At 39.2% G+C, this 15,010-nt stretch overlaps 1 protein-coding gene across 1 annotated transcript in view; it reads left to right on the top strand.

The window, feature by feature from the left end:
• Nucleotides 1-15,010, top strand: part of LOC122814119 (extracellular calcium-sensing receptor-like) — a 168,120-nt gene that overhangs the window by 14,368 nt on the left and 138,742 nt on the right. Inside the window, exon 2 of the mRNA XM_044086735.1 lies at nucleotides 2,064-2,900. Within this exon, the coding sequence (XP_043942670.1) occupies nucleotides 2,064-2,900 (837 nt within the window). The remainder of the gene's footprint in view (nucleotides 1-2,063; nucleotides 2,901-15,010) is intronic.

The raw sequence follows: 15,010 nt of genomic DNA, 5'->3' as shown, positions 1-15,010 counted from the left end.
GCTGGCATGGGCTTCCTGGTTCGCAACCCACTTAGCTGGAGCTGTAATGAAGATAGAGAAACATTTATGTATACCTATCCATCACATACACAGGCTGGACTTTGGTAAACAGTTATTGCTATGAATACTTACACATAATGCTTACACACTACTGGGACATCACCCCTCTGTCTTGCTTCTTGGACCCACTGTTCCAAGAGCTCCCTCTTTCCCTGCTTTAAGACAGCATAGTGGGGCCGAACCTACTCATCTCAGGTGAGACTTTTCCAGGCTTTTGCTTTGTATTGGGAGCCCTAGTACTGGCCCTGCAGCAGTCTCACATCATGTTTTTTTACAAGGAGTCCTACCATGACCTTGGAGTCCTGTATACCCCAGGGTTGTGCCCAAAAGCGCATTCCCTCTCCAACAACTGCCATATTGCCTACAGTGGTGAACTACAGCCAGTTATGAGCTGTATTCCCACCTGTGAGGTTTAAATATGGACAATATACCACCCTTTGCTGTGATTGGACAGTTTTGAATATGCTGAGCTAAGCTAAGCTATGGAGAAACCTGCTTAGATAAGGTTGGCAGTGCTTAAAGGGGGCAGGTTCAGCACAGCTTACCAATGGGCAAATCCACTTAACTAGGCTACTCCTTGCTTAGCATTCATATTTACACAATGCTTACACCCAGTCAGCATAGCTGTACAATGCTTAGCATTGCTTATGTTTTATTTTATGGACTACCACCTGTATGGGAATGAGTCATCATTCATTACATATTAGAAATTTGTTTACCTTCCCTGACATCCCCCAATGTGCTTTCATTACATTTATTCTTGTGTGACTATACTGTATGGCTCACTTGGGTTTATAAGGGGGTTTCACCACTTTATTACACTGACACCTCACATCTGGTTGATAAATATAAGTTGCTTCCTACATAAATATACAAATAAATTAAAATTATAATGATTTCACGTGTAAATGGCTTTGGTGAGGCTCAAACCGTGCATGACCACATGCAAGGTGTACGCTCTGTTACACTGTTGCACTACTGCTTAGGTTGGATGTCTATTGCTATTTAACTTATTGTGCTGTTTCAACTGGGCTAAGCATAGTTAAGCAACGGGCACACCCACACAGCTACGCTTAAACTTTATTGCAGATGTGAAAAAAATGTATCTGTTGGGGGCTGTCCTTTGCAAACATTGATGACATATAACTTTTCACAGTATGTCCAGATATTTGCATTATATTCTTGGTCCACTTTTCATACACTTGTGGCTGTCTGGCACATCATTAAAGATTGAAGTTTGACAGTAATGACAAACATTCACGTTTTATACATCATACCCTTCAGAAAATTCATGCTAATGCTAAGCCTGTTATTCTATCAACTTTCTAAGTTTGTGATGGCAATATTTCAGAGTTGTCCCTTATGGCTTAGTCCAGGTTTCTTACTCTAATGGGTTGTGAGGTGTGCGTTTCAGACTTCAAACCCTTTACAAATTTCATGCTAATGCAAGACCTGTTATTCTATCAACTTTCTAAGTTTGTAATTGCAATTGTCCCTTATGGCTTTGTCCAGATTCCTTACTCTAACAGGTTGAGAGGTGTAATGAGCGATCTTCTCTTTTTACATTGCCGTACGGCAATTCTGGTGTGCAGGGAGCATGTGTATTGTGAGAGCACTGCTCTCAAACATGTCCCCCGTGCTTGTACACATTCTCATGTACGTATTACAGCATGGCAGTGCGGCTTCATGCATATGCATGGCGTGCTCGCAGGAATAAGTTATTTCTGCACAGATGGGTGCTGAATCGTGGGGCAAGTTTTTCGTAGGTAAAATGCTTTTGCTGAGGATGTAGTTTATACTATTATTAATTCATGTAATAAAAGTTTGGCATTTTATTTAACTGTTCTTCCTTTAAGTGTTCATGTAACATTGAGTAACCACATTAATTGCAAGCTCTGTCCCTTTTGATAAAGAATGTCACATTTTGAAGATCTTGATGCAATAATGCATTTCTTGGAAGAATATTTTAAAAGTATCAAGCTTGAAATTATTAATTTCCCTAGATAAGCTATGGTTCCATGCTACCTATCTTGGGTGACAAACAACTGTTTCCTTCTTTTCTTCGTACTACAAGCAATGTCACTGCTCAGGTGATTGGCATTTCTCAGCTAATGAAACACTTTGCCTGGACGTGGATTGGAATTCTAGCAGGTGATAATGACTTAGGAAGAGAAGGCAGTCAGGATCTTTTATGGGAACTTACTAAACAAGGCAGCTGTGTAGCTTTTGTAGAAATAGTACCTGCTTACAATTCTAAGAGCAGACTTCGGCAAATTGCTGAGAAGATCAGGTCATCATTAGTGAAAGTGATAATTGTTTATGCCACACAACTGTACATTATACCAATAATGGAAGAAATCACACTGCAGAACATAAGTAACAAAGTCTGGGTTGCCCCATCTTACTGGGCATACTCTTTAGTTTTCCATGTCAAGGACATCTGGAAGACATTAAATGGCACTTTACTTTTTTCAAAGAACAATCCAGAAATTCCAGGGTTCCAGGATTTTGTGCTCAACATTATTCCTTCTTTGCCAACTAATGATATATTTCTGGCTCTTTTCTGGGAAACAGTTTTTCAGTGTAAGTGGCTGACTGAAAATATCACCATTGTCTCAGTACAGAAGAACGATACTACAGCATTTTGCACAGGCACTGAAAGCCTGAAAACTCTACATATGTCTGTATATCAGTCCTATAGCTTCCAAGAAGCAATAAGCACATATAATGCTGTGTATGTTGTAGCACACGGACTGCACAGTCTGTTATCATGTGATTTTAAGGATGTGACTTCACAGAATGAATCGTGTGCAGGTGCTGCAAACCTTCAGCCATGGCAGGTAAGAAGAGAGAGAACAGAACTGGTGTAAGTGAAGATCATGAGCTTTATCTGTTACAGCTATGTTAAACTACCATTGCAATGTAAAACAATATTAAAAAAAGAAGCCAAAGTGAGATATAACAGCAACTTCACTTGCCTTGCAAATGTTTCAAGAGGCACACCCAATGACAGATAATCAGTGATAATTGTGTATGTGCTGTAGTGTAAATTTGCTTAATTTCTCACATTTTAGTTAAAGACCTCATAGGCAAGGGTAGAATGCATTTTATTATTAATGGTTCATTATAGTAAAATGGTATTAATGGAAATGCAGCGGTTCTACTACAAACACTCAAGTCCCAAGAATTTGAAAACCACTGCCTTTTAGCCAAGGACTCAAGCATCTTTCAGCTAGTGCAGCCTGTCTCTTGAACTTGAATATAAGTTAAGGCAAGCACCTGAGTGGGAGGAAGGTGGATGTGTAGATTAGAGCAGAGATCAGGAAGAGGATTTAAGTTTAGCGAGCAAGAGGAGAGTTTTAGGGTTTTGTAGCAGGAAATAATTTTTTGGCTTAGGTAGTGGGAAGAGACTTAAAGGTTTCCTGAGCTGGAGGGGTGTTTTATGGTTAGAGAGTGCAAAGGGAGTCTTAGGGATAGATAGTGGGATGGGAGTTTTAGTTAGGGAGTGATCAGGAAATTTAGGTTTAGGGAGGGGTGTTGGAGTTTTATGGTAAGGGAGTGAGGACTTGGGTTAGGTTAACTGATGAGAGTCGTAGAGCTTGAGTTAAGAATCTGGAGGGCTACATAGTTTTATAGGGTTGGGTATTGGGAAGGCTAAGCAGTTAGAGCACTTGCTTTTTTTGTGCAAGTGGTAACTAGCAAATGTGTCACGCACTACTAGCTGACTAGCACTAGTAGCAGACCTATATGCAGCTGTATATCGATAATACTTTTTACATATGGTTGCAAATGGCAGTAATGCAGTAAATAATGCAATTTAAAAATTAAATGATACACATTTATTAGCAATACTAAGGTAGCTCACCTACACACAGAAGGACTGAAAAGTGCAATATACAAACTGTGCAATAATTTAGTCTAATAGATATGCTGCCATTGTTTCAATTTTACTTTGACAATTTTACTTTGAAAATATTACCTTCATATTGTTTCCTGTCTTCCTTGTCTCCTGTTCTAGGATGGGTGTGGGTCATGCTGTCCTACTTTATTTACAAATTGCTACTTATTTAATTTCTACTGTGATATTTTATTATTTTTTTCTCTGTCTATGTGCAACTGTTTCCTGCATTGAGAACAAAGCATTATAATTTCATTCAGCTACACTGTTTCCTTTGACTTTGACAGTTTGCAGTATCAATGCTCAGCAACTTAGCTACACTCACATTAATTTAATTTTTTCAGTAATGACTGCATATGTCAGCTCTAGTAGTTTATGGAACATTTCATCACTTGCTGGCAAAATTAAGCCTCCCATTGCATATAGGATAGTATTCCTCATAAATCACTTGCAAATACTACCATAATTCAAAGGCTATTACTGCAGCCTATTTTTCAACATTTGTTTTCATTTTTAGCCTTTGAAACCATGCTTGAAAATCTTATTTTTCTAGTCAGTGCCAAAGCTTGTATATCTACCAGATCCTGTTGCTGATGACTAACTTTTTCTTTCAAACTTTCAGTTTATTTTCATGATTTAAAGCAGTAGGTTTAATATTTTTTTAATTAGCTAATAAAGCCTGAATCATAGCAGCAAGAGACTGCAAAGAAAAGTGGATGGCATGACATGTCATCCTCCAAGCTAGGCAGCACATGCCATAGTGAAAGCTACATGCAGTGTTGTAGATCAAAGCCTTCTGACAAAAAATATTTTAAACAACAGAAGAGACACTCTAAAACATGGTCAGATAAATGCCAGCTTTCCAGTATGAGAATATGGTATTTCACCACTTGAAATGACTTTTTAAAATGGAACGTCACTGTTACAGTCTACAGAAGTAGGCACACAGTAGTTTAGGGTTAAGTAAACACATTGTAGCAGTCATGCTTGCTCATGCATCCCCAGTACTTTTCTCTGACTTTAAAATAGTCATATGGAGGTTGTGACACCTGTGCCTTGGCCCAGCAATCAAGGAACCTCAATCCTCACCACTAACACCAGACAGGGGTGTCTCATATAGGAAGAAAGGATAACAAATACACACAGTAAAGTGAAATTTCGCTTAAGAACACACAGAGATCACAGTCAGTCTGGGGCTGGTCGCTCCCTTGCTCTCCAGGTCCCCAATAAGACTCCCCACTGGCACAGCTATAAGGTCCAGATCTCAGCCAGCTGGGCAAGCTAAAATCTCCAGCACCCTCTCTGTCCAACCAATGCTTCATGTCCCTGCCCAAGTAGCTGACATGCACACACTTTGAGATAAGAGATTATACAACCACATGGACACTTCTGGGGAAGGCTGGCACAGGTTCTCCAGCTGTACCCCTTTTACCCAGACAATATGTTAGAAATCACTGCCACCATCCAGCTAATATTTGTCAGTTACTAAAAGGCCCTTATGAAAGGGTGTCCAATTATTACTGTGCAATATTATTATCCAAATAGGTAAGTGCGATTGAAGAGTCAAGGCTTATTTGGAGTGACTTGGATAGTAATTGCTATAAATATGCAATGTACTCTAGAGCTTAAATTATCTCTACACAAAACAACCACCATTGAAAGGTTTTAAAATAGTTAATAATAAATAATAAAAACACAAGACAATACTTCTTATTATACAGTGCTAGTCAAGAGTTCAGAAATCACGGAGAAATACTTAAAATAATTCAGTACTACAGTTCTGACATCACAGAAAAACAGTCTAATCTTTCTAGTTTCTAGCTATTTCTAAGAGAAAACACAAATCTAAGATAACTTACATATAGAGCAAGACAGTGCTGGTGAGCTGGATGGTCAAGACAAAAATGCTTAATGCCCTCTGATTCTCTCTGTTTTTAAAATCACATTCCTGGTTCCCATTACATCATTCTTCACACTTCCCTGAGTTCCCAGGCTAACATAAACTACATTTACATTCTTAACATCTCCTTTTGTTATCTTGCAGCTGGTCAGGAAGCAGAGCAATAAAAATAAATTTGCATGTTTAAATCTAGCAATTTAACTCTTGTTTAAAACAACAGAAAGAATGTCTTTATCTAGAAAGCCTGGAGCCGTCTTTAGATCAAAGGGTCAGAACATGCTTTACTTGGTCAGCTTTCTGCCAGCAGAGTGTACTGTTGTTACATTTTTTCAGTTCCACATGTAACTCTATTTTTATCATTTAAGACAACAGGCCTATGGTTTACATTAATATTTACAGATGACAAAATTATCTCCAAAATTCTATCTGGCTAGGCTGGCAGCCTTCATCTATCTTCATCCAATCTTCACAGAGGTAATAAAGAAATACAAAATCTAAAGTCAGATAAGCAATACTAGATTCTGTAGCTAGTTCATAAGTCACAATAAGATGTTGTACTTATGCTATTTAATTCACAGACTCTTTTGTTATCTATGTACAAAAAAATTAGTAAAGGGTAGCAATGCCTGAGGGAAAGCAATGTCCGTGCTTATGTTTAATATGCTTAAGCCGTAATTGGTCTAAAGTGTACTCTGTTCTACTCCAGTTAGTAAAATTAATAAATAATTGTGGTTTGGCTTAACTTCGCTAGATGTTTTACAGTTAATGCCAAATCAGGTTAGTTATGTTACTTTTTTAGCACATGCTAACATATGTCATTCTGTAATTCTTAACTAAATGTTTATTTAACATGCATACTTTGTTCAGAACATAACTGATCTGTTTGCTGGCATATTCTTATCATTTTTACTTTGATTAATTCTCCAGAAGTATCTCATTTAATGCTGTGAACTTTATGCAATAATGCTGTCAGCCAGAGAAAAATAAAAACTTATGTATTCCTGAACAGATTTTCCACATTGCACATTTAGATTGTCAACAAATCACAAAGCAACATTTTAAGCTATAATATGCAGTACCCATTATATAGGCAAAATGTTATCCCTAAGATTAATTTGTGCACCATAACTTACATCGTATATACCTGATTATAGCAATAAATATAAACTACAGAATTTAAAGAAGTAATTCACTTGACAGATAAAAGCAGTAATGTGAAGGCTAAGTGATGCAAAGGCCAAGTCACCATGTGTTATTAAGGATATTATAAGGGTCATGAAAAGAGTGCTGGAGAGACATAATGGAACTCAACATTATCAGGTGAGGGACAATTATTTAAAGTAAGCAAACTGTATGGTCTCTGTCCTGCAGAAAGATAGAGCCCTGTCTGTAGCCTTGGTGATCTGGACTTTAATAACAAGAAATCACTGTATAAGCAAGCCACAAGTTGGGGATTTGGAGTAAGTGTCCAGTGTTGGCTTGCTACTCCCAACAGAGAGAGAGATGGTTAGGCCTGCTGCTCAAATGCCACTTAAAAGAAGCCAGGCCATGCCTTAATAAATACAAAAACATGTTGGATATATGAATGGTTTGTACTGTCTACCAGCTTGGATCCCTTAAAGCCACAGATGTTGTAGAAATATGTACTTGAGTCTGCATTCCAATTCCTGCCACAGCATTGTAAGCACTGACATCTAGCAAGGAGATGTAAGCAAAGTAGAAAGCTAACTCTGTTGCTAATGATTGTCCACAGCTTCTAAGTTCTGCACTTATTGTATTCTAACTATAAGCAGCTTGGAATGGGAAATTCTACCTAGAAATGGCAGACTTTTTAATTTAGCCAAATGTTTTACATTTCCAATACTGTGATGGGAATAGGCACCATTCTTAAGTCAGTGTATAATTAAAGTTCATGAAATTAAATATTACTCCATTCCTTTATGTTAACTAAAAGTACTGTTTTCCGCATTCACAATGTACCTAGAATTGCTGTCTTCTGCAATTCATATTGGTTGACATGTACTGGTAGCGTATTTAAGTACAAATGTATATTCAGTTTTATTAGTCCTGTTGTTTCTACTGTTACTGGAGCTGTCTGGGTTTCTTTCTTCCACATTGCTCTAATTTCTGCTTGCAGACACTGGTATTTTATGAATTTGAATTTCAATATGTAAGAAAATATAATCACTGGGTGTAGCAATTTCAATGGTTAATGTTAATTGTTGTCTTTTTTCTTGGACTGTTATTTTTTTTGCAACTTCTTTTTTAGCTATTAGTGTTAGGTGATCCCATTTGATCCAAACTTCATCATAGTCAAACAAGTAATAATTCACAATAGGGTGTGTGTTACTGTGTAAATAATGCACACCCAGGGCAGTGGAGGGCATCTACTCCCAGGAAAAGTATTATTAACACAGTAACACACATGCTGGAGGGCATTATTGCACTTAAAGAATGAACATTCTTTAAAATTATTTTGATTACTTATTTTTATTTTATAAGTGTTTTTAGTCCATTACTTGTAAAATTTGTGATTTGTTGGCAAATCACTAAGGACTGAAATCACTGAATAAAGACGTACATTTGAGTTTCAGACTTTATTTCCTTCAGAAAATGCATGCTAAATCAAATGTTTTTATTCTAGCAACTTTTTAAATTTTATAACAGCAATGTTTAAAATCTGTTCTAATTTCTGAGCCTTTGTCTCCATTTATTTCAAGATTTATCCAGATTTCTTGAGCTACCAGGTTGAGAGGTATGAATGCCTCTTAATTTTAACTCCTGTTGCCACTGCTGAATCTTTCTTTCTCTCTCTGTCTTTCTCTCCCTCTCTCTCTCACACACTCACACACACACACACACACACACACACACACACACACACACACACACACACACACACACACACACACAGACACACACACTTCTCTTTTTTATTTATTTTTTGCTTCTTTTAATTTTACACTGGGTAAACAGCAAAAGTTCTGCTTAACGAGCTATAAAATAATGTCTTAGTCAATCTCACTCTCACTTTCATGCACACACACACACACACACACACACACACACACACACACACACACACACAAACACTGCTGCTTTCACGCACACAAGTACACAACACACACATGTCTAACAGACATAAACACACATACCTGCACACACACACACACACACACACACACACACACACACACACACACACACACACACACACACACACACACAAACACACACACACACACACACACACACACACACACACACACACACACACATACACACACACTTCTCTTTTTTATTTATTTTTTGCTTCTTTTAATTTTACACTGGGTAAGCAGCAAAAGCTCTGCTTAATGAGCTATAAAATAATGTCTTAGTCAGTCTCACTCTCACTTTCATGCACACACACACACACACACACACACACACACACACACACACACACACACACACACACACACACATGCTCACACACACACACATGCACACACACACACACACACACACACACACACACACACACACACACACACACACACACACACACACACACACACACACACACCTTTCTGTTTTTTTTTTAAATTTTACACTTGGTGAACAGCAAAAGCAGTGTTTAGCGAGTGTAAAATAATGGCAGCCTTTAGCTTCCTTCCAGTCCATGTCAGTTTAATACACTGCCATGAAGCAGCAGACTCATTTTTTAGTGGTCACTATCTGTACATTAACAGCATGATGAAGAGGGTCTACTTCACTTACCCGACATCCCACATAACTGATACACAAAACACCGAGCTGACAACAGCGACATTGCACAACACTGACCCCACACATACCCGACACACACAATACTGACACATCAAAACCCCAACACACCTCCTCACTCACACCTTGCCCATCATCTACATTAAACTAAACCCTTACCACTAAAACAAAACAAACACTACAAATAAAAAATCTAAAACACTTACCTTCACAGTTCACATTCTTGCAGGGGGGCTACAACCCCCTGCACCCCCCCATACCCCTCGTAACTTAAATATACCAACTCCAAAATTGCACTAAAACTTCCACAGGAGCGGATTTCCTGTTCTGCTCAAGTTGGACTGTCAACCATTCAGAAGTTGGCATTCTGAAGTGTTGGTCATCTGACATGTTGTGGTTTTCGGCTTGGTGTTTTGAGTGCTGGTCTGCTGAGATTTCAATAATCTCAAGTAGACCCGCTGAAGAACATTTGTTCTCCTAACAGGGTTTAATGTATGGATTGTCTATTCTCTAATGCTTTGCGGTTCACATTTCCAATGATTCTCAGCTACTTCTGTATTGTAGCATTTGTACAATTCCCAGTGCAGCAGTCTTGTAACATTTTTGTGCCCTTCAGTATGAAAACCAATGTATATTTAAGCCATATCTTGGGTCACCATTATTAGCCTTTCATCTTTTGGTACAAATTAACTTCTTTGTAGCCATTCCTTCATTGAATCTTGGTCAACATGTGTTTGTTGTAGGAATTTTGTATACTTGCACTGTATTTGTGAACTTTCCAATTTTCTTTCCTTCTGTTCCTTTTCTTTACACTCTATCTGTATTACTTTTCTCCTCATTTATTTCTGCTTTGATTTCCATTCCTACTCCTTTCCAAAATGCTTCTGCTAACCTTCCCTGGGAGTCAGGCAATCAAATGAATAAAAGCATCATACAGTGGCTAAGAATCTTGCTGGCTTTGGGTATTTAAGCTAAAAAAGGATATATAAAAGTGATAACAGGAAGGTTTAGTAAATTAATATAGACAGATCATTTAGGCTAGAAAGGGGGTTGAATTAAAGTAGAAAAATGATGCATTAATTCCTGAGACAAAAAAAAGCTAAAAGTTTCAGTTACTTAAAAAAACAATGCTGAGGAATAAAACAAAGCAGGAATAAAAAGGCAGTCATTACTTCATGCAAGTTTATATAAGAAGTGTTAAATTTTGAAAACTGGTTTGCAGTGACAGAAAAAGATGGCTTCTCAGAAAAAGAAGCATGGTTATTGAAAGGGGTAATACTAGATCACACATCACTGAAAGCAGACAAATCTGTGAAGCTGTGCCATTTACATAATTTCAAGATTCTCAAAGACATAGAATCAAGTGTCTCCTGCAGGTTTAGTAGGTTGTATAGCAAGCACTAATTTTTATGGTGTAGTCATAAGCAAACATGTTCCACACAGCAGTAACAGAGTAAGTAAAAAGAATGTGGTTGTATGAGACTGCTGATTATATAACCCTTTAGTGAGGTATAAACTGATAAACCTGTGAGGGAGAAGTGAGTGACCATCAGCCAATGTTTTTATTTTTATTTTTTGTTGACTGCATGAACCTATTAGGCACAAATGCTTCCTTTCAGTGGTGTCCTTGAAGCACTAAATGACGTGTTCAGAGTCATTAAGCAAATAGAGATGGTGGGAATCAAACTCTTAAGCTCATTAGAAGTTCATAGCATTAATCCTCTGCACTAAACTCTCTAGTATATTGCTTCTTCAAGGAGAAATTGCATGGTTAAATGGACAGAGGCCTTTGTTTGGCTGATTGTAACAACCAATGAGGTGCAAGTAGCTGGGGTACACCATACTGTTCTGACTTCAACTCAATGCATTTCTGCATATGTTGCTGGTAGAATTTCTACATGCTACAGTGTAGTCTCTGGAAGTTATGCATGAAACAAAATATGTCTATTCAAATGTGCTTAAATAGTAAATAAACAACTCTATAGTACAAAAGTATAAGGTTGTAAGAGATGTAGGTGCAGATTGAATAAAGCCCACATGGCAGCATGCCGTTTTGTATTCAGTAAGCAGCTCTACAAGCTATGTAGAGCCACTCAAACCAGGTAAACAATGTGGGATGCTAATTACAGCATATGTAGCTGAACTGTATGCTAATCAACCAATCCAAGATGAAGGAGCTATTCAGCAAGATATACAGCAATTGTGTAGACTGGGTGCAGGTTTTAACCTCCAAAACCTGTTGGAATACAGCCACAGAAACTACTCTGCATGGAAAAAATGTTATAGGCCGCTGTTGCTTTTCTGCATGTGCATGTGCAACAGGCCCAAGTCTATGCTGCTGATGCTGCTGCCAATAGACCTCGGCCAAGAAGGAGAAGTATGTTTAGACCCTGTTTAACTTTTCATTGTCTGCATGAGGTTGATATTGTAGAATGCTACAGGGTGGATAGAGACACACTACAGGAACTCTGCAACTTTTGTCATCCTCTACTGAGAGAAAGGGCAAGCCAAAGGGAACCAATACCTGTGGAAACTAAGGGATGTGTAGTACTTAGAATATTAGCTAAAGGAACCTTCCAGATACCAACGGGGGATATGCTGTGGGTGTCACAGGCATTAGTATCCAGGATCCTCCATCAGTTTCTGAATGCTATGCTATAACATGCCAGTGACTATATACATTTTCCCCATACACCCCATGTAGCCCGAGGGCAGGGCTACAACTATGCAAGATGTCTACCATGTTGCACACTTCCCTGAAGTCCTGGGTGCCATAGACTGTATGTACATTGAAACCAAAGCACCACCTGAGGAACAGGGAGGGGTGTAGATAAATAGAAAGTGCTTCCATTCCATTAAATGTCAAGTTATGTGTAATGCTAAGGGAATCATCCTAAATTGAATGTGTGTGCTGGCAACCCTGGCAGTTACCAAAACTCCTATATCTAGCACAACTGTCAAATGTATCAGAGGATTTCTAGAGGTGATATGCCACAAGGTCATTTACTGGCTGATGCAGGGTATGCATTTTTCATCATTGCTGATGATAGCCATCAGAAATGCACACCTACCCACTGAAGAATGGTATAATGAGGCACATGCTCAAACAAGAAATATCATAGGGTATGTATTTGGGCTGCTGAGGTCACAGTTCCGATGCCTAGATACATCAGAAGGAGCCCTGCAATACAAACTCAGCACTTGTGTTGAAATTTTCACTGTTTGTGCTATTCTTCACAATATTATCCTGAGAAAACAGCTTCAGCAGGAACACCAAAGGGAAGGGGCACACACACCACCACCACTGGCAAGTTCACCACAGCCAAATGCAGGTGAGTGGTCAGAGGGGGAACCATCAGACACTGTGAGTGTCGATAGATGTAGGCATGCACAATAGGGTCTATACTGAATCAGCGAACATTTAAAAAAGAGAACACTGATTCATCAACCCTATTTAACTGAAAGCTTACAATCCTGAACACTCAGAACAGCGATTTTTTCCCAGGGAAAAAAATCGCTGTTCCACAAAAAAAAAAAAAATCTTAAAACATTATTTAATGTGGAGGGCTTCACCCTCCCCCCCGCCACTTAACTATACCAACTCCGAGATTGCACCAGTTTAGACCCTGCACAATATGCCTTCACCCTGTCCAAGAGGCAATGGATAACACACATGCTAACTACCTAAGGGGGGTACAACTTTCATCCTGTGTACATACATACAGTAAAATTGATGCCAGGCAATGTTCACAACCTTTACCTACCCATGTAAGGGCTGTGTACTGCTAGCATTGAACAGGGTTAGCCCAGAATTAAAACACTTGTAACTGCCAGACCATCAAGGTAAGTGTTGAACCTGGAGTAGGAAAATAAATAGCTAAGAACACAAATGAATGGCAGATCCATGCATACAGTTACTTGCTAACATAACTAAGTAGAAGGTGGGTGTATTACAGTAATTACATCAATATGTGACAGCACTGACTTATATCAATAGATGTGTTCTCTGTCAACTAATAGGCCTCATGCATCAAGGATACACAGAATACAAAAACCTGTAAGAAAGTAGTAGAGTTTTCAAAAGGGCATCAAAAACACATATAAATACTAAGCACTCAGTCAGCTATGCACTCTGGGAATAAGAGACTTATGTATCCCTGAATTCAAAAGACAAAATTAAGGATATGGCACAGTTATCATCACTTGTACAAGGTACTATTTTGGGGGCAGGATGTCAAGGCTGACAGAAAAATAGTGAGTGCATCTGAGTTAGAAAGACAGGCAGGGAGAATTTTTGATAAATAATCAAATAGCCACTTAGAATGAGCTGTAAATCTCATGAATTACCCATGTCCCTGTTATGTTTGTGTGCCTGTATGGGCACTCAAGGTCAAATGTGTGTGTGAATGCCTGCAAGAACACAGCCAAGCCCCTTGTCCTCGTATGTGAGATAGGTGTGAACCATGAATGGTAGAGGTAATAGTCACCCAGACCGCGCGAACTGTCTCTGCCAGAAGTCACACTGGCATGTCCATGCCCATGGTAAGATGGGCTGCTGCTGCCTGAATATGACTGATGTCTGCTGGACAAGCTTTCCTCACAAGTAGGTGCAGGACCACAACCACATGGCCTACCACATGTGTGTGGACACCTCACCACCAATGGAGCCGTGGAAGTAATGGCACTACAGGAGAGGGATCGAGCAGAGACACATTGGCTAACAGCAGATGATGATGCTGCTGACCTACTTCCACATTGATGTTGTCTCCTCCCAGCAGACATTCCATCGCAAATACTATTCATTCCACAGTGTCATTTACCTGAGCCATTGAATCAGCCACATAGTGGAGGTAATCATGTACATCAGCCTGTGCCACATTTACAACCCCAAGCATGTCCTTGGAGGTCCTAGTGTAATGCGCCTGCACCTCCATGACAGCGTTAAACATACATCGAGTGGCACATAAAGACATACCAGGATCAGTTGGCGGGTGGACAGCAGGCCTCCTCTGAGCACCCCCAATAACCTCCTGTATGGCACCTCACCCACACCTTGGCTATGCCCAGAGTTAACTGGCACTGAAGCCTCTGTAACCACAATACCCTGATCAAGTGTGTCATCCACCACATGCTCAATATCTGAGGGGTCAATGGAATAGGTATGCATAGGCCTACTGACTGTGTCTGAGGGAAATACAGGGGATGGCTGAATGTCAAAACTCAGTGTCAAATTCAATCTCTGCACTCCCCAACTTTGCCTCTGTTTGGCCACCATCATCATCAGAGCCTGCCGAAACTTTTGACATCAGGTTGTAAGAGTACTACACTTCCACTGCCAGGATCACCTATGATAATAAGCAACAAACAAAGGAACAAAATTAATA

Source organism: Protopterus annectens, chromosome 10.part0, assembly GCF_019279795.1.
Source record: "Protopterus annectens isolate FY-2018-M chromosome 10.part0, PAN1.0, whole genome shotgun sequence".
Lineage (NCBI taxonomy): Eukaryota > Metazoa > Chordata > Ceratodontiformes > Protopteridae > Protopterus > Protopterus annectens.
Note: the sequence above shows the minus strand (reverse complement) of the source record. Positions and strands in the feature narration are given on the sequence as shown.